At 40.6% G+C, this 26,848-nt stretch overlaps 1 protein-coding gene across 12 annotated transcripts in view; it reads right to left on the reverse strand.

The window, feature by feature from the left end:
- Window positions 1–26,848, reverse strand: part of LOC138742304 (diacylglycerol kinase delta-like) — a 152,084-nt gene that overhangs the window by 107,721 nt on the left and 17,515 nt on the right. For all 12 annotated transcript variants that reach the window (XM_069896553.1, XM_069896551.1, XM_069896548.1 and 9 more), the window contains exons 2-3: window positions 11,533–11,643; window positions 6,059–6,139 (exon numbers count right to left, since the gene is read on the reverse strand). In XM_069896553.1, coding sequence (XP_069752654.1) covers window positions 6,059–6,139; window positions 11,533–11,643 — 192 coding nt within the window. The remainder of the gene's footprint in view (window positions 1–6,058; window positions 6,140–11,532; window positions 11,644–26,848) is intronic.

Genomic DNA, 26,848 nt, shown 5'->3' on the forward strand with positions numbered 1-26,848 from the left:
TGCTACAACGACCATATGAGGGCCCATACAAAGATTTGCATTGGTCCGGCAGAACCTTCAGCCTGGACGTTGGGGGTTGGGGGGGGGGGGGGGAGAGAGGAACATTTTACGGTGGACCGTCTGAAGCTGGTTCATCTGGACATTTCACAGCAAGTGCAATTGCCGGGGCCGGCTGCCAAAGAGACAGGATGTGTAGCTGGTTCTTGGTGGGGGGGGAAGGAGGGTTGTGTGGCGGCGCACATCATCATGGCGAACCGGCCCCACTTGTATTGCCACATGGCGGGGCAGCCATGGGGAAATGGCGTCATCAGAGGTTTCTCTCTGATTCCAGCCTCCCTTCCGGCCCACACCCTGGGCAGTGATGATGTCACAATGTACCAGGTGACTGAGCTCATGTTGCCCTTAAAGGGACGTGCTGAATATGAATAAAAAACAGTCATTAATGACCCTCAACGTGGTGGCTGTGTTTCCCCACTGCTCACGACGCCACACCAGCAACATATATATCTTTTTCAAGTTCAAAACCCAACATGTAAAGCAGCCCAGCTGTGCTAATCAAGGGAAGTTAAAAATAGCTTTAGATGAGAATGCTTATATTACTGCTAAAAAGAGCTGTAAACCGAAAGTGGGAGGGGGGAAAAAAGGTTTGGGAAAGGATGACCAAGAAATCAGCCAAAAAGAGAATATTTGAATAATCTAGTGTGAAACCAAGATTAATGTGATCACATAGATTGACGTGTTATTCATGAATTGTAATGGGTAAGAAGAACATTGAAAGGGAAATTTAATGAGTATTCTTTATGGAAGATGGATAACCTATGAAAAACAGGTGAGAACAATAATTCTACAATGAATGAGTTGAAAGAAATTACCATCAGTCACAAAACAGTAATGGAAAAGCTAAATGAGACTGAATATCGCAAATGACCAATATTTTAAAAGATTCAGATGCGGATATTTTGGATATACTGAAGACCATCTTCAAAAAAAATCCACAGATTCTAGATTAGATCTACAATATTTAAGGAAGAACATAGACTAGTTAGTCTGGAAACAACAGAATATATTTCAAGGACATGGTATCAGAAAATAATAGGATTGGCTATAGTGCACAAGGATATCAGAAAAAGAAGACATTTTTCTGAGGCTATAACTTACAGAATAGGCAGGGTAACCCTCTGGATGCGATATATTTAAGAAGGCCTTCAAGGCTGAGTGAAAGGCAAGGACATGGCAAATGAAGCATACAGAGGTCATTCACTTTGGTGAAAAATAGCATGGTGGAATTTTTTTTAAAAATAGCAGGACACTGAACGGTGTGGGTGTCCAAAGAACTTGGATATTCTTGAATACGAATCTCCTAACGTGAACAGATAGGCACAACACACCATTAGGACAAGAGGTTTAGAGTCGACGATTACAGATACATTCAGTTCAGGTTAGACAGTTCTCCTTAGCTAGGAAAACCTTAAGTAAAATAGGGGTTAGAGGGCGTGTGCAAAAGTTCATCGAACAGGCTTCTGTGAGGTAGAGGATTTGTTTAATGAGATCTTTTGAGAAGGGATTATCGACTGGACCCATAGTTTCTAGAGTTTAGAAGAATGTAACATGATCTAATTGAATCCATCAGAGTGGGTGGAGGGGTGATGGTTCCTCTTCTGGGGTATCCAAAACCAGGGGCACAATCTCAAAATAAGGGTTTATTCATTCAGGACTGAGACCAATGGTCTCTTCAAAGGGGCTAGGGAGAGCTTGTCATTGAGTTTATTCAAAATAGAAACTGATAGCTTTTTGGATACTAAGGAAATCCAGATATATGGTGTTAATGCAAGATGAATAAATGATGAAAAATATCAGTGATGACTTTATGGAAAGGTACAGCAGGCATGAGCAGTCAAATGACCTTCTCCTGCTTCTATTTCTTTGTTCTCTCACCATCTCCTTAATTGAATCTTATTTGCCCTTTATCTCACAAAATTCCTTATTAAAACATAGCTATCTTTCTTCTTAGTTTCTTCAACATTCCCATAATCAGGCTCCAAATGTAACAAATCCAATTTTACTTTCCACATAATCTTGGTCTTTGTGACAGAACTTTACAGATGACCAGACCTAAAGATTAATCTCTTCAAAGATCATAAAAGGCTGTTCAAAAAGGAACAGTTTTAAAACAGCTTTGATTAATTTTGTGTTTGTTCTCAGTGATGTAATAAGGTTTTGCTGCAAGAATTTGACTTTCTGGTGCCCAGCCTGCCCAAATACGTCAGGCATGTAGAAGACACAAAATTCATTTTGGGCTTGATTTTCAAGCAATCTAGTCCAAGCCACAACTGATACTATTCACTTGCCGAAAAGCCAGTTTTTAATCGAGGCTCAAGGGATTAAAGTCAGACACAAATTACCAGCAACTATTAGGCAGCAGGTGCTACATGCAACTCTGTTAGAAAAATCCTCAAGTAAACTAATCCAAACTGAATGTTAATCACCACATTCCCAGGTAATTTCAGCAGGTCTCCTTGTAAAATTTAATGGTCAGAAATGTGAAAAGAAATAAAATGTGGTTCAGTGTTCATCAGATGGGAAATCAGTTAAAATTTAAAAAAAGAGATATTTGTTAGAAATGGTAACCTGCAGAGCAGAAGAACACCAAGGAGGTGTCTGTAAGGCATTGCTGTTTCTGGGTTTAATTTCATTTAAAAAATGAAGATATCCCACTTTGAGTACAGAGCTATTCTTAACTCCTGCAACAGACCATAAAAGATTAATCCCCATTCATTTCATATATAATCAGAGTTGATCTGTAAGGTCCTGAGAGTGCAGGTGATCTTGAATTTTACTTTTGGAGAAGTGCTGACACTTGTGTTAATTTGTTCGATAAATCCCCAAAGAGCAAGCAATTACAAGTGCCTGTACTGCTCTCAGAAGTCAAAGTCATGTCACCCTTGCCTCAGGTTCCTTGCAGACTGTCTCTCCTGAGATATGTCGTATGCAGCTAGTTGCTGAAAAGTGAAAATAGTGTTTCTAGGAGAGTGAGGAATCTTCCATTTGTTATGAATACTACCTTTGCATCATCTGCAGTGCAGCATTCCCATATGTACTGGGATTTATAGAGGGGCTACAGTCCTTTACAAGCATTTTTCTGGTCACATTCTATCATGATGCCATTTGTACAAGGACACTGATGCCTGACTTCACTATTCTTCAGGTCCCTGTACATATCTGCTCCCCTGGGACAGCACAGCCATCTATTCTTCTATCATTGCAGCAAACACTCATCCCTTGCCACTTCTTACCAGGATGAAAGTATTGGCTGTATTTTGTGTCATTTTATTTGGATTATTTCCAAACATTATTAGAGCTTGAGAAGTAATCCAAAGTATCTGACTGTAAGAGGTGCTTGAGCAATTCCTGCTGGTGGCAAATCAGCAGGCAAAAAGAAATTTCATGTAATATGACACTGTTTTATTACTATGATAATAAATTGAATCTTGAATCTTGAGCTGTGACAACAAGGAATCACTGACAGGAAATTCCACCTTTAATATCAATATTCCTAAAACAAATTAGCTTTATGAAAGTCTAGTTCTTGGACTTGAAACAGCTAATTTTGCTATGTTTTTAAAATATATCTTTTGAAATACCAGTGGAGAGATTTATCTCACTGTTTTAATGCCAAAGAAAAGCACAAAGCTTCTCAGCTTCAGTATCCTCATGCATCAAATTTAAAAAAGACCAAATTCTTCTCAGACCTTGCTCCTCCATTTTGCTGTAATCACTCCATTCAAACAATTCAGATCACCATATCCGACTTCTGTCACCTTTATCAATATATTAGCCTCTATATTCAACTGCATATGTACTCCTACATCCAAGTACACTCTACTCGTTATCAGTAAATTTTGAGTTATTTCTTTTCATCCAATTCCTCCAGGTGCTCTTCCGTATATAACAAAGCACCTGCTCATTGCAACCTCACCAGCCGAATATCCAAATTCACAGCATCTATCTCTCCAGTGTATCTAAGTTCTAAAGTAAAATATTATGCAAGAGAGTTCAGAATTGCTAACTTTCACTCAATACTTCAAAATACAGAGGAAGTTATAGATTTGTTTACCTGTAAAGGAGCACAAAGACGAGGCCCTAGTCCAGGACTCCTAACCAAGAAGAGAAAAATAAGCAAAACAGACCTGCTCACCATTGGCACCCTCACAAATCTCAGTCCCAATGCCTGGTCTCCATGAGTCAGTCTCTGGCAGCCTGCAGTCTAGTGTGAGCTATTCGGCCACTGAGTCTCTCGTTAGTTTTGTGCCTGAGGACTCCCACCCTGTTGAGTTTTCACCCAGGCTTGTCCTCCTCGGTAAAGTGTTTTTCACCTGTTCTGGTGTCCCCAGAGCCTGCAACCCTAAAGTTTTGGTTTGCCTAGTGTAGGTGCCTCCATCTTGGGTATAGACCTCTGTGGGATCTCCGATGTTAAAAAAAAACAACCCTTTTCAACAAGTGGTTTAAATCCATATGGGAATGTTGGCATAAAGGGCAGTTGGACTTTGTGGAAGAGTGCTGGAAGACATAACTCTGTTTCCTGCTCCTACCAGGTCCATACCAGCGGCAGCACTGCCATTACCATGACTGCAGTAGAATTACTTTGGAAATTACAGTGCTCTCTTTAGCTATGATCTGCTCTGAGACATCCTGGGAATATAATAAGCACTCAGTAAGTACAAATTTGTTCAGTACCAGTTAATAAAGAATCAAATTCAATCATTACAGATGGAACAAATCTGTATAATAATGTAACAAATGTATAATTATCTTTTCTTTGGCTTGGCTTCGCGGACGAAGATTTATGGAGGGGGTAAAAAGTCCACGTCAGCTGCAGGCTCGTTTGTGGCTGACCAGTCCGATGCGGGACAGGCAGACACGATTGCAGCGGTTGCAAGGGAAAATTGGTTGGTTGGGGTTGGGTGTTGGGTTTTTCCTCCTTTGCCTTTTGTCAGTGAGGTGGGCTCTGCGGTCTTCTTCAAAGGAGGCTGCTGCCCGCCAAACTGTGAGGCGCCAAGATGCACGGTTTGAGGCGTTATCAGCCCACTGGCGGTGGTCAATGTGGCAGGCACCAAGAGATTTCTTTAGGCAGTCCTTGTACCTTTTCTTTGGTGCACCTCTGTCACGGTGGCCAGTGGAGAGCTCGCCATATAATACGATCTTGGGAAGGCGATGGTCCTCCATTCTGGAGACGTGACCCATCCAGCGCAGCTGGATCTTCAGCAGCGTGGACTCGATGCTGTCGACCTCTGCCATCTCGAGTACCTCGACGTTAGGGGTGTGAGCGCTCCAATGGATGTTGAGGATGGAGCGGAGACAACGCTGGTGGAAGCGTTCTAGGAGCCGTAGGTGGTGCCGGTAGAGGACCCATGATTCGGAGCCGAACAGGAGTGTGGGTATGACAACGGCTCTGTATACGCTTATCTTTGTGAGGTTTTTCAGTTGGTTGTTTTTCCAGACTCTTTTGTGTAGTCTTCCAAAGGCGCTATTTGCCTTGGCGAGTCTGTTGTCTATCTCATTGTCGATCCTTGCATCTGATGAAATGGTGCAGCCGAGATAGGTAAACTGGTTGACCGTTTTGAGTTTTGTGTGCCCGATGGAGATGTGGGGGGGCTGGTAGTCATGGTGGGGAGCTGGCTGATGGAGGACCTCAGTTTTCTTCAGGCTGACTTCCAGGCCAAACATTTTGGCAGTTTCCGCAAAGCAGGACGTCAAGCGCTGAAGAGCTGGCTCTGAATGGACAACTAAAGCGGCATCATCTGCAAAGAGTAGTTCACGGACAAGTTTCTCTTGTGTCTTGGTGTGAGCTTGCAGGCGCCTCAGATTGAAGAGAATTATCTAGATCCATGAAAAGTACATTGGGGTATTTTGTTTAATTAAAAACACAAAATAAATGGGAGTTATTGTAATCACTTGTGCGACAAGCAACTACTACTGATAAGAAATAATATCAAATCTACACAGTTACATCATAACATGCGATCAAATTCTTGATAATTATTATTTCATGGCTACTCACTGTAAAACTGTTGTTAACATTTTTCGTGCTGGATTCTGCAACACTGGCATCTGTTAAATCAACTTCATCAAATATGATGGACTAGAAGAAAAAAAATACACAACATTTATTGAAGGAATGGTGCTGAACTTAGAAGACCAAGCAAATTGATGGCAATACATCAAAGCAGTCAAATGGTGAAATTGGACCTATACTCCATGGTAATGAGATTAATCAGGTGGGATTGACCCCACACTCCCAGTAAAGAGATTGGTGGGAGAATCCCATCTAAAACTTCCATTACAGAAATCATAGAAATGTTATGCCACAGGGCTACCCAAATCTAATCTCACCTCCTCCCGACACAAACTCTGCACAACACTTCACATCTAAGCGCTGCATAAACAAATTGAATGTTTTTGCCTCCACTGCAGTTTCATATCTATACCACCCATTAAAAAAAAATTAGTCTCCTTCCTGCTAATCCTCTATAAATACTTCTTTAAACCTGCACTTCCTGGTTTTTGACACTCTAGTAAAGGGAAAAAACATTCTTCCTTCTTCATTCGTCTCTTCAGGTTTGCAATTAATTCTTCCCTCAGCCAGCTCTGTTATGGCTTACAGAAAACAACAACTTATCGAATATTTCTTCATAGCCTCAATATTTTAGTCTCAGCAGCATTCTCACTGAGAATGCACACTCCCATGCACAATCAGTAATCAGTGTTGCATATAGTTTGAAGATATGCTCCCTGGTCTTATATTTTATACCTTGACCATCTTCTGTCAGTTCAGCAACTTGTCATGTCTCCAGCAAACAAAGGAAAGCAGGATAGACTCAGCAGGTCACACAGTATCCATAGGAAAAAATGGACAGTCAACCTTTGTGGTTGGGAACCACTTTCAAGGATGATTCCAGCATCTGCAATTCCTGTGATTTTTTTTTACCATAGACTGAAATGGTCTATTCCTCATACCATTTATTACTCCATTTGCTGCATATTTCCTTCCTTTGTTGCTCCTCCTGTGACAGAATATAGATAATAATAATAGTTTTTGGGAGATAAATTGGGGCAGGTTTTAGTGTAGGTCACATACAAACACTTTAAAATAGATCTTATTTAAAATACTGGAGCTCTGCCCCATGCTAGACAAATCAGGGTCAACAGTCTTTGCAAAAGTTTTGAAGAGTGCCCAAGAGATTTCACTAATGGATTGTTGTTTACAAAAAGACAACAGATGAAAGAGCTTGTTGGAGCTGCATTCTGCCTGGAAGGGAACTTTGTTTTGCAAGCAGAGAGAGTAAAACAGGTTTTCTCTCTGGGTCAGAGAGAGATCAGTTCTGCAGTGCGACAGTCAGCAACAGCAGCTGGGACTGGAACAGGACAAGCTGGCAAGCTTGTGGAAAGCCCCATTTGGAAGACAGGTTGTGAGTTCTTAGTTCAGCCTGGTCAAAGCGCTTGTGGTTCATGCAAGAGGAGAGGACTGGCTGTCTAATGTTTCACTTGAAATAAAAGAAACAAAAAGGAACTCTGTGGTGACCTGAAAGAAAGAGGTTATCATCTGGAGAACCCGGAGGAGCAAGTTTCTTCAGCAAGACACTGAAGTGGTTGGGTGTCCATTGTACAACAAATCTCTCTCTGAAAACCGACAAGAACCTTCCTCAGCGGTAACCATTTAAAGCCTGGTGAACTTTATAAATGTTAAATTCTGTATCTGCAACCAGTGAACTTGGAGGAATGAGAAGTGAGATTGGACTGTGAATCAAATAACTTTTCTGAACTTACACACATATTACATACATGTGAGCTTAGAATTAGAAGGGGGTTAAGTTAGGTTAGTTAAGTCAATAGTGATAAGTTAAAGTGTGATTCTATTTTCATGTTTAAAGATAATTAAAAGCAACTTTTGTTTAACTAACCATTTGTCTTGGTGAATATCTATTGCTGCTGGGTTTTGGGGTCCTCTGGGCTCGTAACATTTTATGGGGTAGCATAGGGCAATGCTCTAGCATTTTAAATAAGATCTGTTTTAAAGTGTTTGTGTAGTGGCAGTTGATGAAGTGGACAAAGACGATGTGATCAAACAATATTCATGGCTTTTATTAGCAGAAACTTATGGTACAATAATGAAAGACAATGGGTGCATACACAGTTATACCCAAGGGGGGGGGGGTGTCTTTAACAGTAGAGATAATGCACAGCCAATGTTAGTACAGCAAGGCTTGCCAGAGGGGAGACAGGCAGCTTAGCAGAGATTCACCACAGTTTGCATCTGACCTACACTAAAACCTGCCCCAATTTATCTCCCAAAAACATATCTACATTCTGTCACACTCCCCAAATACATTTGCCCAAATGATCACAACCCCTTCTTGCAGCCTAAACTGCTTAATGTCAACCACATGGCTATTTTTTGTATTATTAGTTAACTTCTTTAGCATGCCTCCTTCATCAAAACATAAGTATCTGAGCACTGATGCCATTTAGTCATCGAAGGTGACTCCCTTTGATCAATACCCTTTATTTCCTGCCAGAGTTAATTTGGATCTGGTCTGCCAAGGGCTTTGCTCGGGTGGGATCTTACTCAAAAGCTCTGCAAAATTCAGTGATGGGGCTGCATAGCTTTATGCTTATTTTAGAGAGCTGGGAGAGGTAAACTGATCCTATGCTGCTTTGCTCAGAGATCAATTAAGCATTATGATCCATAAAATAGGGTAGAACCTCATTGATGCCCATACCATAATGATCAATGAGTGAAACAGGAAAGAGTTGCATCTCCAGCAAGAGCTCTAAGCAGGAAAGACTAATATGCTAAGCTACCCTGAATCCCTGGGAGAAAGAGGAATCCTGTTCCATTGGATATAATAATAAATGATATTTGTGGAATAAAGGTTGACCCTGGTATCAAGTATTATAATAAGAGGGCTGTCCTGAAACCTGTTGGATTAGGAATGAGAAAAGCAGAATTTGATCTAGTGTCTTCTGCCTCCCAACCACTTCCTGTTTAAGCACATTGCATTTTTGTTTGTCTTTTAGATAGCTGCCAAATGATTGAGGCTTATGGCCCTTGGAGCTGAAAAGCTAAATTTATACCGTGTGAATTTGTAGATGGCACTAAACAGTCAGAAAGGAATTTTCCAGTGCATGTCATTCTTAAACATTTCTCATGACTGCAAAATATAGCAGCAATGCGGACAATCATTCCACTCCAAGAATGACCAATTCAGAAGCAGTGGCTCAGGACAGATTTATCACTTAGTAATAACAAGGATGCAAAAATTGAACAGACTACAAATGATTTTACATTGGATATTTTAAAAATACTGTGCACTGCACCATATTAGGATTGGGAGCAACAAAAGCACACTGACAATGGAGTGAGATTATTTTGCTAGAAAAGTAATCCCGAATTAGGAATTATATTAGCTGCTCCTACCATTTGGCTGAGAAATCTATCTGTAACATGCTTCAACAAAGTTAATTTACTTTGCACTTTGGTTGTGGAGCTTGAAAATTGAACAGCGGCTAAACACCAATCAAACATGCCAAGTTGTGGACGTTTAGAAAGGCAAGTGAACAAGGGGAAGGAGGAAGCAGACTTTCAAGAATAGTGGTCACAATGAATAAATGAGATTATTTTTAAAACTTTTTTGTAGCTTTTGGCTTCAATGGATTGCCTAGAAATTAAAACTCACTACATTTAGCCTCCATGTCTTTAGACTACAGTTTTGATCACTATCTGGTAATAATTTGTGGAAAGTGCCACATATAGGTGTCAGATAAGAGCTTATATGTTATTCTATGCAACATCGCTGTTAAACAGCAAGCCCAATTTATTAATCGGGCTTCATATGTGAAAATGACTACTTAGCTAAGTAGGCGGTGTGATCCTTGACTATTCAGACTGTGAAGGGATTTTATTGCTTTTCTTACTTTCCTTTATTTGCAAGATGGCATCATAATGTGGTAACTCTTTGCTAGCCTCTAAATGGCATGCAAAAGAAGTCATTTTGCACTACATCTCAGAGACAATAAAATATATATAAATCAAAATCTAAATTGGATGGTAGCATCCAGCTAACTTGACTCTAAATCCAAAGCAAAATACCCTTTGCTGAAAAAAAAAGAACTTTGGAAATACTCATCAACCTTCAGTGATCTGAAATATTTACTCTGTTTCTTTTTTTACATTCTGACTTACTGAACCTTTCTATTATTTTGTTTTATTCCAGGAATAGTCAATGACTTCATTGCAAGATGAGGGGGAGAAAAAAAATCCAGAAAATATTGTGGAATATATTTAAAAGCTTCACAACTATAATGAACAGAACGTATACAACTACAAAGAGATCAGCTGAGCAAAAATTAAGATACAGGCTTCTATTTTAACCATCACATTGCTGTGGGATTGTTGTTATGACACGAGTTTAAAGCACTGGGTGCAGTATGTATCTTGATATAACTTTAATTGTTGACAAAAACCAGTTTTGCAGGAAAACGACTGTAAAAGGTCTGTATAGTTCAATAACATAAGAGAACATAACTTGACTCCTTGAACCAGGAGCAGGAATGATTACCCCAAATTCTTTGCCAAAAACAGCTTACCAACATCAACAAACACCTACTCATTCCAATAAACACTGAGCTTTTTCTTGATTTGCTCCCTCTTTGCCTGTTCCTTCAGTTCCACCAAGTCCTAGCATTTCACTCAAATTCTTCCAAATGCTCATTTTTTTTCCCCTGCATTAAGCACTTGCACTTTCTCAAATGCTAGCAGTTCTTAAAGGCACTTTGCACCAGATCTCTGCCTTTCGTTTCACTCTCACCTTGGTCTGCTGCAGGTACAAAATTTGAGAGATAATGATGCGGTCCTGCTCTTAAAATCAACTAGTACAGTCCTCTTGGCTTTATCACATTTACTCCTTGTTAACTAATTCTCTCACTGCCTGCATGTAAATCACCTGGGATTTTTTTTAAAATACAGTACTCTAAAGGGGTTATTTATTTCATTTGACAATTTGTTGAAAATTCACCATCAGTTTTAAATTCCAAAGTTATAGATTTGCATTTCATTGCTCATGTATGCTCTCTGTAAACTTCAACAAAACCAAACTTTCAAGCCAACACTAGATTCTGCTTATTCACCAAATGTTTTTTCATCTATTCTCAGTCTCATAGATTAAAGCCCTTAAAGGCATAGACTCTTCCCTCTTTCCATCCCTTTGATCCTCAGTTCTTGCACATTTTCTTCTTTTCACCTCATCAGGCACAAGGTTTTCAATCTAGAATTTATTCCCATGCTTCTAACCGTTTCACCACCTCCAAGATAATTTGTAAAATTCAAATGTAACAAATTCTTGTCAGTTTTCAGTATATTTTTTGGCATAAAAATCACAAATAGTATAAAATAAAAATTGTCAATTACACAGAGGAATATTTGACAAGGATATCCTGCTATAAAACTGGAACTGAAAATTTTGCATTTGTTTTTACCTTTGAATTCTTGGCATAGTATAATATCCGTCCACGGAGTTTGAAATATCTTCTCTTCCAGCGCTGAAATGAACTTGTCTGTTTCATTAGAAGTCCTTCTTTTATAATAGCCTGTGGGGATTGAAAATTCTCCATTTATAATTGAAAATAAAGTTAACTCACATACAGAAGCAATGTCCTACTGTTATAAAACAGATGCACAGGTTATGCAAATCAAATATAGGAAATTTGACCTACAATCCACCTTTATGGTAACCTAATAATAGCAATCAACGCATGCAAGCTAAGGTTACCACAAAGCAAACCATAATAAAAAACAAATTTCTCTGTCTGGGTTTTTTGTCACCTCTCTGACTTGTTTCATTTTCAACTTGCATCATATTAACTGCTGAAAATCACTATTATTTTTATTATACCAATAAGTTGCATAAGTACAACCTTTTGTTTTATTATGAAGAATCTTTCTGTCTCAAATGCACAAAAGTGCTGGAGAAACTCAGCAGGTCTCACAGCGTCCATAGGAGACCAAGATAGATCACCAATGTTTCGGACCTGAGCCCTTTCATGAGGAATGAGCAAAAGCAGGCAGGTGTCTGATTAAAAAGGTGGGGGAGGGAAAAAGCAGGGGGAGCAGCACAGGCCAAGAGCCATGGACATGGAGAGGATGGAAGGAGAGGAAAGCTGAGACTTGATCAGGGGAGGGGGTAGCTCTGTGAATGCAGAGTTGGAGGAGTCAGAGGGATAGGGAAAGAAATAGGTGGGTTGGGGAGGCCATAATGGAAACCAGAGGTCAATGTTAATTCTAACTGGTTGGAGGGTGCCCAGGCTGAAAACCAATTTACAGGTGATTTCAGTTTGGTAGTACATGAAACCATGGACAAACGTGTTAGCATGAGAATGGGATGGGTTGTTACTGGGAGATCCATCTGACACTAATTCACTAGGTCCCTCTCTGAACACACTTCCCTTTCTCAATCACTCTGTCTCCATGGAAGACAAGCTCCATTTTCTACAAATCCAACAACTCCCACAGAAACCTGCTTCCCCCTCCACAACCATCAACTCTGCTCTCACCCGCACATCCTCCAAATCCTACACATCTGACCTAGCCCCCTCTGTCCCCAGACAGAACAAGAACAGGATTCTATTTATCCTCAACTATGACCTGATCATCCTCCATAACTTCAGCAACCTACAACATGAACCCATCACCAGACACATCTTCAACTCTCCTCCCCTCTCCACCTTCCACAGGGACTGTTCCCTCCATGACTCTTGTTCTACATCGGAGAGACTAGATGCAGACCAGGAGATTGCTTCATTGAACACCTTTGCACCGTTTGCTATAATTGCGGGGATCTCTCAGTGGCAACACATTTCAATTTCCCGCCACATTTCCATGCCGATAATGTTTGCCCATGATGTCAGGCACTGCCAGACTGCAAATTGGAGGAACAACGCCTCATATTCCATCTGGGCACCCTCCAACCAGATGAGAGTAACATCGACCTCCAGTTTCCATTAGCACCCACCCCTTGTTTTTCTTTCCCCTTTTCGTACGTCTCCTTTCCCCTCCCCCAATCTGTCTATACTCTCAGAATTTTAAATACTTTATCAAATCTTCCTTCATTCTTCTATGTTCCAGGGAATAAAGTCCTGACCTGTTTAACCTTTCCTTGAAACTTCGTTCCTGAAGCCCTGTCAATATCCTAGTAAATCTTCTCTGCACTCTTTCAATCTTATTGATATCCTTCCTGTAGTTCGGTGACCAAAACTGCACAAAATACTCCAAATTTGACCTCACCAATGCCTTGTACAACTTTACCTTAACAACCCAACTCTATATTCAATCCTTTGATTTATGAAGGCCAATATGCCAATTTACAACCCTATCTCCCCATGACACCACTTTCAGGGAATTATGTATCTGTATTCCCAGACCCCTCTGTTCTACTGCACTCTTCGGTGCCCTACCATTTACCGTGTATGCCCTTTCTTGGTTTGTTCTTCCAAAATGCAACACCTCACCCTTGTCTTCATTAAATTCCATCTGCTACTTTTCAGCCCATTGGTCCAGATCTCTCTGCAAGCTTTGAAAACCTTCACTGATCACATCACCTCTAATCTTAGTGTCATCTGCAAACTTGCTTATCCAACTTATCACATTATCATCCAAATAACTGATATAGATGACAAACAACAATGGTCCCAGCACCAATCCCTGAAGCACACCACAAGTCAGAGGAGAAGCAATTATCTTCCACCACTCTCTGGCTTCTCCCATCCAGCCAATATCGAATCCAGTTTCACACCTCAACATGAAAATTGAGTGTCTGAACCTTTCTGACTAATCTCTATCCTAGGGCTCCACCATGTCATTTTAGTTCTGTGTTCTGGAGTAAGCTCCAGTTTGTGATCCTTTCCAGATTACCTCTCTGTACAGAATCCATCTATGCAATGCCTTTTTCCACCATTAATCCTACTGGAATCATTTTGGAATATAAAAACCAGAAATTGACTTGGACTGATTTTTTTTCTAAAATTTCTGATTTTTACTTTTCAAATGACAAAAAAAAATTCCCTAAAATGTATGGGCTTTACCATTGATGAACATTTGAGAAGAAGGGCAGGAAGAAAGTTACACTGACTTTGTTCTACACAGTTGACTCATGACAATAATCATCCAGGAATAAAATTTGCGATATGAACAATGGGCTAATTGTAGTAGTGGCCCTGAGTTTTTCTTTCATAATTTTCCACTTACGTAATATGTGCTGCACCCTCTCTGCCCAATTCTCAAATGATTCAAGGTGAACGTTGTTTTCAAAAGAAGATTCAAATCTGGGACTCCCAAACTCATGACCTGGTTCAGAAGAGCGTCTATGGCACTGGGTTTCAACCAAAAGTCATAGCATGGTGTAGAATACTGACTATGGTCTAATGAGGTCTCTGGTAATTTTTAGGTTTGATAATGTTGGCAAATGTGAAGTTATCCTCTTGAAAGGAAGATCAGAATATTATTTAAACGGCAAGTGACTGCAGCGTGCTGATGTGCAGAAGATCTTGATAGTGCTTGTGCATAAATCACAAAAGTTGATTTGCAGATGCAGCAGGCTATCAAAAGGGCAAATGGAATGTTGGCCTTCACTGTTAGAGGGATTGAATTTAAGAGCAGGGAGGTTATGCTGCAACTGTGCAAAGTAGTGGTGAGACCACATCTGGAGTACAGTGGGCCATTCTGGTCTCCTTACTTGAGGAAGGATGTACTGGCTTTGGAGGTGAAGCAGAGGAGGTTCACTAGGTTGATTCCAGGGATGAAGGGGTTGGCCTATGAGCAGAGAGTGAGTTGTCTGGGACTGTATTTGCCTGAATTTAGAAGAATGAGAAGGGATCCCTAAATAACCAATTTTTAATATTCCCCTTATTGTAACAATTTCTGTTCTGTGGTATGTCCTAATAATCCAGATCCAGCTTTTCTACACCCTGATATTGCATGGTGATGAATCACCATGAGGAGAAATCTCAATAGTGATGACTCGATCCCAAAAAGAGATTTAGTCTGGATGTTCTGAAATTTACATTACTATATAAAAAACGTCTTGTGGATGAGCAGCTTCTGCTTTTACTTCAAACAGGCTCAACAGAGAAGAAAAGGGAGCTAGTCTCTAGCGGAGGAGGGCCAACAGCATTCAGGAGAGAACAAGATTTTTAAGCTTTTGAAGCCCACTAGCATATTAAAGCGGAGTAATGGCAGAGAGTGTAGTGGTATGTTCCTCCTGTGAGATCTGGAAGATCAGGGAGTTATCAACTGTTCTTCATGACTATGTCTGCAGGAAGTGTGTCCAACTGCACCTTTTCTCAGACAACATGGATCAGTTGGAGCAGCAAATTAAATATCTTGAGGAGCATGCAGGAGGCAGAGTGTGTTATACGTAGGAGTGTCAGGATTGTGATCACCATAAAGCTTCAGTCAGACACTTGGGTGACCACCAGCAACAGGCAGATAGTGCTGGGGTCTCCTATGGCTGTACAAACAAGAATATCGTTTTTGATATTGGTGGGGGGAAATAGCCTCTTAGGGAAAAGAAAGAGCAACAACCATATTAGTGACACTGCCGTTGGTTCTGCTGTAAAACAGGATAGGGAAATACTGGCGAGCATTCGTGATAGGTGACTCTTTAGTCAGCATAGAAATTCAGATGGTCATACACCATTGATAGGAAGCAAAAAGTAACCAACATTTTAGGCCAGAGCACTTTGTTTGGGTAAGAGCAAAAAGCAGATAGGCACCAGAATAAAAAATGTAGGGGGAGGAGAGCAGAGAAGAAAAGGCAGGGAAAGCACAGGAAAACAGGCCATGTGAAGATTAGATTAGATACCATTTATTGTCATGTAATAAAACAGAAATGTAACACAAAATTCCCTTTAGTCTGCATATATTGATTCATCATTAGCATTGCCCAGCACCCCTTACAGTAAGAGAAACAGAAGCAAAAGAGATCCCCCCCACCACTGCAGAGTAACTGAGTGTCTGTGGATTCACCTCCAGCGCTCCTGTAGCTACCAGACAGGACTCGAGTTCAGTTCAAACCATGGGAAACCCAATCCTAGATCCAAAACTTCGACACCGTGAGGAATCTTTCAGCGTCCAGGGCCTTTTGGAAGCCCTCCTTGCCCTCAGAATCCTCTGTAATCCCAGCCCCAACACCCGGCTGCAATGAGCCTGCCTCCAGCAAGCCCACAGCCTGCGCGAGTCTTTTGACCTCAAGTTGTCAGCAGCCTGCAGCTTGTAGGGGTCCCTCACCCCCAAGTTGCCAACAGATCACTCCATGTGTGTGTCTTTCAGCCGCAGAGCCCCTTGTTGCTCTGCCGCCCTGGTCAGTGTCCTTAGGGTCATCTCCTGTTTGTCCTTCTCAACAGGGAGTGTTCTCCCTGTTCCTGGTGCCATGCGCCAGTCTGCTACTCTTCTGGAGTCTGCAACCCCTCAAAGCAAATGCCCAACACTGGTGCCACCATCTTGGATCATCAGCTCCTTTAATGGGCTTTTTAAATGACTGGACAGACGAATCCTGCAGGGGAGGGCTGTGTTTCCACTCCTCGCTGGCCCTGGATCTGCACTAGCGGCAGAGCTGCTGTTGTAGCAGCGCCATCTTATTTTTTGCTTTCCTGGGGGAGAGGGCAGAACAGTGTGAAGGGAGTTGGTAGGTTTGTAGAAACCGGGACATTCTGAAACAGGAGGGTGAGCAGCCAGCGGTCATGGTCCACATTGGTACTAACGACATTGGCAAGAGATTTAGTTCAAGGGTTGAGAGGTCATGTTTCAACTCTTGAAATCTCTGGTGAGACCACACTTAAGAATACTATGTTCAGTCATTATAGGAAGAATGTGGAAGCTATGGAGAGTGTGCAAAGATTTACGATATTGCCTGGATTAGAAAATAAATCTTATGAGGCAAGGTTAGCAGAACTGGGACTTTTCTCTCTGTAGTGCAGAAAGATGAGGAGATTTAATAGAGATCTACAAGATTCTGAGAGGCATAGGTAAGATGAACAACCAGTTCCTTTTTTTCCCAGGGCAGGAATAGCAAACACCAGGAGGCATCTCTACAAAGTGAAAGGAGGAATGTTTAGGGGAGACAACAGGGGTAAGTTTTTTTTTTACACAAAGAATTGTGGCTGCCTGGAATGTCTTGCTTGGGTTGGTGGTGGAAGCTGAAACATTAAGGTAATTTAAGAGACTCTTAGACATGCACATGGATGAAAGAAAAAGAGATTATGAGGTCGGAAGGTTTTAATACTTTTTATTTGGTAGTGATATATAGGTCAGCACAATATTGAGGGCTAAAGGGCCTATATTGTGCTGTAATGTTTTATGTTAAAGAACAGTACCTCTAAGATTGTAATCTCAGGGTTACTCAAAGCCATGAGCAAGTGGGGAAAGAAATAGAAAGGTAGAAATTAAATGTTTGGTTAAGGAACTGGTGTAGGAAGAGGATTACAAGTACATGGAATATTGGAGCTCTCCTCCAGGACAGGTGAGATCTATTTAAAAAAAACCCAACAGATTGCTCGTAAACTGGAAGGCCATCAGAATCCTTGCTGGAAGGTTTGCTAACACTAAATAGGAGAATTTAACCAAGAATGCCAAGGATGGCAGGGGTAAACCAGTTTAATAGGTTAGAATGTGATGAGATTGAAGGGAAGGTACAGATCAGGCCAAGTCATTTCCCTGCTTCCGTGGTAGATTTCATACTTCTAATGAGATCACACCTGGATGACTATCTAAGGATTATAAAAGAGGCAGAGAAACATCAAAGATCTCAATGGAGTAAGACTTAATTTTAAAGCAGAGGTAATCTGGTTTCACTAGCTCCTCTGCCACAATCTACAAGGAAGTGGCTGTGTTGATTTACCCTGGAGTCCAGCATCCTTCTTTTTCCCCATACAATTGGGAATTCTCTAACTAGCTTGAAATGGTTCTGTTCTACATTTAGTGAAAATGCTCTGAAGCCAAGTTGTTTATAGAGAAAACATGGCCCAATTTCAAGTAAAGTACTCAACAGGTTGTTTTTTAAATCGATGTACAAGAGTACTGATGGGAAAGCCATCTGTTGGATGTCAGAAGGAATACTAGCTACCACTGAAAATTTCAGTCTGGCTAAAATGCTATCTCCTGTTTAAACCTTGGAGATAGTTTGAAAGATTGTTCTGAATGGTATTTGATTCCACCTTCACAGTCTCCTTGGATTGATAGATACATTATCTGACAGCACAACAGATGAACATGCAAGTCTAATGTGCCAAAATCTATTTTTTCACTAAATTTTGCTGACATGATACAGTCACAATACAAGGTAACCACCCAATGTGTTTGTGTGCAAATTCTAAAAGATTCTGCATCAGAAAAAAAATGTTCCAGTTTAAGAGATTCAAGTTGCTACATTTTCCCTTGTGACACTGCTGACGATTTAGGAGTTGACAGAGCTCTTAAGATGCTCGGTTGGTAACAGTTAGATGGTAGTCAAGTCTGAAAAGAGTAAACAATCATCTGAGCCCAATTCAACCCAGTGCTAGGTAGATTGTTACATTGCTGTGTTCTATCAATGATGCTTGACTGAAACAGACATACAGATGAACAGGACTGTGCTTTTGGTGTGGCTAACTGGGTTCCAACTATGCAAAAAAGGCAATGTTTGAATGTTATGTTGATCAGACATTCTTATAATGAATCATGTTTTGAGGCAACACATGCTGCTTGAAAGACAAAAAACGTTTCGAAACTGTATTAAAAAAATGTTAGAACTCACAAAACCAATCAGAAAAACCTCACTTTTCCATTTTCTCAGTGTACTGTTGAATCAGTCTTTGGTATCAAGCAAATTTATATATAAATATATTTAAAAATCAACATATTATCAGAAATACAACTAAATTGAGCTAAGTTAGGATTCCTGACAAACTATTTCATTTATGTTGTTCTGAAGAACACAGGAAACACAATATAACTGTTTATTCTGTTGGGCATCATAGCCCCAACGTAATTGTGACAACTCGTGGTTTCTTATTTATATGACAATGACTATAAGAGTCAGAGATAGAGCTTTAGCCAGTAAATATATTGCCTTCTGATTCTAGTGGAATACTGAACTTAGTGCAACATCCCTCTTCCAACCAGCACAAAAGGTTCACACATTTTTGCATCTCTCTGAATAGTTATATCATCCTTTACCTCTCTCTTCTTCAACAGTCCCTCAAGATCTTTTGGGTTCTGAGGTGGATAATGTGATTATTGTGAGAGCAGCAGATGCTTCTACAGATCAGACAGGTGGTGGACACGGGTGGATGAGTGCAGAGTTTATATTATACAGTGCTTCTATTGCTTGTGTATGGAGCTCCAGGTGTTCTGATGCATGTCCTCAAGATTCTAAATGCCATTCATATTATATTCGGGGGCAGAGACATTCAAAAATCAGTCAGCATGTTTTATTTCTTCAAGAGGCTTTGAAGACATTATTGAATATTTTCTTCTGGTCTTCTGATTATCACTTCCCAAGACAGTAGCTGTTTTAGGGGTTGAGTGTTAGGCATGCTCTCCGCTGTTTACCGAATGCAATTACGGCCTCAATAGCGAGGAGTTGGCCTAGGAAAGATATTTACCTTGGAACACTTCTTGTGAATTTGGACAGTCCCTATGCACAAACTGACTGTCTACATTAGTAATCATAGATTCATGATGAGGTGATTTAGGTGCCAAGAAACTTGGGACTTGCTGAGATCGTGAAAGGCATTATATAAATAGCAACTCTTTCCATATTACTGGATAATTTAATAAAATCAGAGCAAACAAGTTTTCCTCTTTTGATGCTCTAAATATCAACTATACCTATCTTCAATATAATAGTATTTTAAATACAATTTAAAAAAAATTAGACATACAGCACAGTAACAGGCCATTTCTCCCACAAATCTGTGCCACCCAATTTACACCCAATTAATGTTGTGAACAGTGGGAGGAAACCACAGCCCCTGGGGAAAACCAACGTAGATACGGGGAGAACATTCCTACAGACTCCTTATTGAAAGTGCAGATTCTAACCCCGGTCCTGCTCGCTGCCACTGTAAAGGCGTTGCGCTAACCACTAAGCTAATGTTGCTTCCCTATTTCTCAATTCTGAAAACCTCAGGATTAATTTCGTTGTTTCAGTAAAGTTTGATTTTCAAACTGTAATTTTTAATATTCTTTATAACCTCTCAATTTTTCTATAATTTCAACACTTCTTAAGCCAATATAGCTCAAATATTTTTCATTTCATGAAATGCATACATTACTAAGAACAGTCAAAATTAAGCATAATCATTTATGGTTTTTAGGCTGCAGGCATGTAACGGCACAATCAATGAAATTTGCCATTACATGGGGAGTCAAAAAAGGAAAGTGCAGGAATTTTGAGTCAATTCTTGCACTGCAATTTATCCTGCAGGACTGCCACTACTTTTCGGGGGAAGCCTGCAGTCTAAATTGCACCATAAAACTCACCTCATGAATTCGACGTCGAGCTGATGACGCAGGCTACGTTGCTTCACACAAAAGCACTGGGAGTAACGCGCACAGGAACTTAAGACATGCAGTGTAAACGACCACAAGGTGAGCAATTATGTTAATCTATGTTAAATTTATCTGAGATTTTTCTGACATTGCTGTCTAAAAAACACTTTTTAAATTTTCTGTACCTCTAACATGCAAACCTTTCATCTAATTACCTTTTCAATCAGAAAGTTTCAAAAGAATACGTTTCAACTGAATGCCATCTGTCATTCATCTGGTAAGGTGTTGATGTTCTCCCACATGTTCCCTAATAATTTGCTTTTCCCCACTACTTTGGAATCATCACCAATCTTTAATCTTCTACACTATGTCCAAATTAAAATTAACAAAAACAAATCTATGTCACATGCCTTTAATAAATCTATACTATCTGTACCACCTATACCTATACCACCGCCAGTAGGCTGATATCGCCTCCAACCGTGCACCTTGGCGCCTCACAGTTCGGCGGGCAGCAACCTCCTTTGAAGAAGACCGCAGAGCCCATCTCACTGACAAAAGATAAAGGAGGAAAAACCTAACACCCAACCCCAACCAACCAATTTTCCCTTGCAACCGCTGCAACCGTGCCTGCCTGTCCTGCATCGGACTTGTCAATCACCAACAAGCCTGCAGCAGACGTGGGCATACCTCTCCATAAATCTTCGTCCGCGAAGCCAAGCCAAAGAAAAAGAAGAAAGAAAGAAAGAACTATCTCTCACTAGATTATGCTTTTCTTGGTCATCAAGAATTGTAATCTCTACTTTGACATCTGATTTGTTGACACAAAACTGTGATAAGATTACCTGGCCTGTTACCCTTTCTTGAACACATCTTACCCGCCTTTCATTTGGCATAAATTCTCCGTATATTTTTGGGGAAAATTACCACTTGTGCTTTTTCCTCTTCAAACATACAGTACTTTGAATGTACACCTTGCAGGAGTACTAACCTTCAACAAAAAAAAAACAACTGGAGGAACTCAGCTGCTCAAGGTGTGTGCATGCGTGTAGGGAGGCAATTATAAGGAAGGAATTGTAAACATTTTGGGTTGGTCCTAATGCAGCTCGTGACCTGGAACATTGACAATTCCTTTTGCCCCCCCCCCCCTGCCAAATTTTGTTCAATAAACTAAATTACTTCAGCAGTTTTTTTAAATATCTCCAGAGTCCAGTATCTGCAGTCTTGTTCTTTTTAATACATTTATCCTCTCATCATTTTTGAGAACTCCTTCAAGCCTACTTTGACGAGCTCAGATAAACATGGAGGCCAAAGGACCTTCTATATGCTCGAATGGCACTTCATCTTCTTCATGTTACAAGTACCAATTTGAATGTCCTTTATATTCAGAACTCATGTTGCTGTATCAGAGTTAATACCACCTTTTACAAACGTGACTAAATTACTTCAAGGATTCTCTAAGGTGGAGAGGGATGAGAACTATTACTGGAGAGAAGCTGAAATGACTGGTTTTGTCCTATCATAAAAATAGATATAGTTGCCTAGGTTCAAAGCTCTTTCCCCCTCTTCTACTTTATATAATTAATTTCATCAATCAAACTTTCTAAGTCTCTCCATAAGTGTGTTACAAGATCAAAACAGCAACCACAAAGAAAGTATATCACACAGGGGTAAAGATGAACAATAACTTTATTAACAAAAAATTCACCTTTAAACTTTAATTCAAACTCCCCCCTTTTATAACAATGCTCACTGGTTACTATGCAAATCTCTATAACAGTGTAAAACTAATAAATTCCCCAGTCTAAATATAACATATGTAATCAAAGTTGAAGCTACACTTCCGACCAGCCCACAGAAAAACTTAGACACAAAACAAACACAAAACACACAAGATTTACAAAACTTCGATCTCAACTGAAGCAAAGATCATAAACAAAATTCAATTTGGTTGGTAAACTGAAGCCAAAAGATCTTTGAGAGAGAGAGAGAGAGAGAGCACAAAATTTGAAGTTGCCTTGTGTTGTTTGCAGAGAGAGGAACCACTGGCTTGGTCCAGATCCTTCTGGCTGCCTTCGGAATGTTCATCCTTTTTGAAATCCCAACATTCTAAACTGTCCTCCAGATCATGACTCATGCTCTGGGCCTCCTTCCACTCCACAGCACCCCCAGTGGTGGTTTATCGTCCAAGTCCAGAAATTTTAGATCATTTTCTGCACATGCCCAATCCGTCTCCCGCTCTCTCAGCAGTCCACCTTCACCTTGCCTCTCTAAGACAAACTGTCACTTTTCAACACAAAACCACACAACACATAGGCCAATACACAACACAGAACTCTGTAACAAGAGACAATGTCAATTTTTGTCTGATGATGCTGGTACCATTTTTACTATATTAAAAGCATGAAAAGCCTTGTTGTTCCCTAATTTATTTTGTTGAAAACACCTAAAAAGCAGCCATAATGAACATTTCACTGAACATCAAACTGAACAATGGAACTTCCCCATGTAAACAGCACAGATCAGCTAGCTAAATGTTGTCACACCAACAACCTTGCATTCAATGAAGGCAAAACCAAGGAAATGATTGTGGACTTCAGGAGGAAGTCAAGAGAACACAATGCAGTCCTCAGTGAGGGCTCAGCAGTGGAGCAGGTCAAGAACTTCAAAGACCTGGGTGTCAACATCTCTGAGGATCTGTCTTAGAGCCTCTATGTTGGCGCAATCACGAAGAAAGCTCACCTATGGCTGTACTTTGTGAAGAGTTTGAGGAGATTCGCTATGTCACCAAAGACTCTTGAAAACTTCTATGGATGTACCATGGAGAGCATTCTGGCTGGTTGTATCATTATCTGATACAGAAGTGCCAATGTTCAAGACAAAAAAAAACTCCAGCGGGTTGTTAACTTGGCCTGTGACATCCCAGGCACCAGACTTCACTCCATCATGGGCATCTACAAGAGGCGGTGTTTTAACAAACCAGCCTCTATCCTCAAGGACCCCCACCATCCAGGCCATGCCCTCTTCACTCTGCTACCATCTGGAAAAAGGTTCAGAAGCCTAAGAGGAGCATTCAACAGCACAACGACAGCTTATTTCCCTCTGCCATCAGATTCCTGAATGAACAATGAACCACAGACACAGCCTTACTTTTGACGTTTTCTTGCACTTTTTAAAATTTATTTTGTACATTAGTTTACACAAATGACTGATGCAATGCTGATGCAAAACAACAAATTTCGTGACGTTCATGGCAATAAATTCTGATTCTAAAGTTGTTAGAAGCTATTAATTGCATGTAATGAATCTTCAAATGAAATAGATACCTCATCAGTGACAAATTATCCAGTTATTGTGAATTATAAAGTAATCAGAGAGAAAGAATGTTTTTTTAAGATGCAAAAACGCGAAATGGATTAGACAATCACTACAGCAGCAAGTGACTGAAACAAGTGAAACACTAAAGTCTGCAGACACTGTAAGTGTAAAAAAAACTGTGGTGACGGATATTCTTGTAGCAGCCAACCAGCCCCGCTTGTCACGCACGGTCGGCAGGGCAGGCGCGGCAAGGATGGCGTCGCAGGACCGCCTCTTCTGGTCCAGACCGAAAGATCGCAAACCTGCTTGCGTCATTGGGACGTTGGGGGTAGAATGGAATAAGGCTTAAAGGCTGCAGCGCGAGATTCCAATTGAAGCAGTTGTGATACCAGAGCTCATAGCCTGTTGTCTCAGTCTCTCCGCTGCACTCGTTCACAACATGCTACAACACAACAAAATGCTGGAAGAACTTGCCCTGTCTTTTCAGCGTCCATAAAAAGCCAAGATATATTGCCAACATTTCAGACCTGAGCCCTTATTCAAGGAATAAGCAGAATGAGCCAGAACCAGAAAATCTCAGAAAGTCTCAGAATTCAGACAATGCTGGCTGGGAGTGGAATCCAGATTGAACAAAGGGTATTAGCTGGATATTATAAAGGATGAGATAAGAATTTATTATGTTTGTGCAAAAGGAGACAGGGAAGGGAGAGACAGAGCTGGGGGGAGAGACAGAGCTGGGGGAAGAAGTGAGGGGGGTGTTTAACGAAAGTAAGAGAAGTTGATATTAATGCCATCCGGTTGGAGGGTGCCCAGTTGTTCCTCCAATTTGCAAGTGGTCTCAGTCTAGCAGTGCATGAGAATGGGATGAGGAATTGAAATGGGTGGTTACTGGGAGATCTATGGTATTGAGGTGGACAGAGCCGAAGTGATCAACAAAGTGATCTCCCAGTCTGCACCCAGTCTCTCCAATGTAGAGGAGACCACAATGAGAGCATTGGATGCAGGAGATTACCCCTGCAGATTCACAAGTGAAATGTTGCTTCACTTGGATGGATTGTTTGGGGCCCCGAATAATGGTGAGGGAGGTGTGGGTGCAAGTGGAGCATCGCCTGCGGGCACAAGGGTATATCACAAGGGGATGATTGGTGGGGAGGGAGGAGTAGACAAGGGATTCATGGAGGCAGAAGGCAGAGAGGTGAGTAGAGGGAATATGTGTGTTTAGTGGTGGAATTCTGTTTATTCCTTGAAGAAGGACTCAGGCCCAAAACATCGGTAATATATCTTTGCTTTTTATGGACTCTGAAAAGACTGGCTGAGTTCTTCCAGCATTTTGGTGTACTTTGAGCAGCGTGACTGCAGCATACGGGCACTGTGGTAGGGATTTTCCTGCTATGAGTCTTGGTGATCTTATAAAGTATTTGGCTTTCAAAACTACATTCATCCCCATTCCATTCCTGGCCCTTCACTGGGCATCTGCACAATAATATTTGGAACCAATATGTTTGCATAAAATCCAAGAGTAACACAGGAAATTATTAAATAAACCATACGAGTGTTCCACTTATATCACATTTGCACATTCATTACAATTATTAAACGGAATTATGCTGAACAATCTAGTCCAAATAGTAAAGGTTTACATACTACAAAGTATAGAGCCTATCATGTGAATAGTGCTTGTACATACAAAGCATCATATATTCTACTTTTTTAAAATCTGACAGGGAAACTAGAACACACATCAGTCAACAATACAAATCAATCTGGTCATTAATATGTTACATGAAAAATAACTATGGCTAATTATTGTGCAAAACACTTCTTGTAAATTAATGTTTAGCACACCATGTCAAACAGTTTTTACCTCTATTACTATAACAGGGTCACACATGCCAGCACTAAACAATATTGTTATAAAGTTCTTATCAAAATGAAGCATTTTGGCAGATTGGATCCTTGCCAGAGCAAACCCATTAGTTCGATCCACCCTTTTCAAACTTACCTACATATTCTTATCAGTTCACCTTTGATTTATTTTTTTGCCTTTTACCTACCTCATGAATAATTTACAATGCTATTCACCCAATGACAAATGAGGGGCATTAAAAATCAAAGGTATGAGGATTGGTAAAATGTGCTTTGAGGCACAGGATCAGCAATCACCTCCTTGACAAAAGGATCAGAAATATGGGGCCATGTGGCGTACCCTAATCCCCCCCCCCCATTGATGAACCCAGTAGCATGCCAGCCTGCTGAACGAGGATAGACCTCCACTCACGAGTATTTCAGCGCACTGCAGCAAAGTGACCTGAACATTCTGCAAGCTAATAAATACTAATATCGTTTAAGAGGTTTCACAGAAATAGACTTGCAGATAGAAGTAATGCTCTTTATGAAACTCAATAGATGGTTAGTGACCACACCCGACCAATAAATTTCTCTCCACCACTACATCATTTTCAATGGCTCACCTGTAAACATATTGCCCCCTTGTGTTAGATATTGATATACTCTAAACTCACATTGTCCCCTTCTTCTTCAGCATATCCTCAGGATTGAGGATTACACTTCCATTCCAGTCCTGTACATTCCAAGTGACTGACAAAGAGAATATGGTATCTGCAGACCCTTCCACAGGTAGGACAAGAGGTGCCTAATTGTACAGCAGATATAGATTTAATGCTACATTCCTACTACTTTTTAGACTGGGTTTCCATGTGCTCCTCACATTTGGATTTGAAGTTCCCAATACTATCCCAAAAACTCCTCCATACTGCGCAGCTATGAGCCGAGGATTCCCAGGAACCAGTGGTGATGTTACTACGTTTTAAAAAGACTTCAAGCACATCCACGAATTGTCTCCTCTGTCCACTTTTTTTTTTCACACCATAAATCACATTAGCCATGATATACACTATTTCTTTTTCACACATATACAGTGACTTTTTCTCC

This window comes from Narcine bancroftii, chromosome 9, assembly GCF_036971445.1.
Source record: "Narcine bancroftii isolate sNarBan1 chromosome 9, sNarBan1.hap1, whole genome shotgun sequence".
Classification (NCBI taxonomy): domain Eukaryota; kingdom Metazoa; phylum Chordata; class Chondrichthyes; order Torpediniformes; family Narcinidae; genus Narcine; species Narcine bancroftii.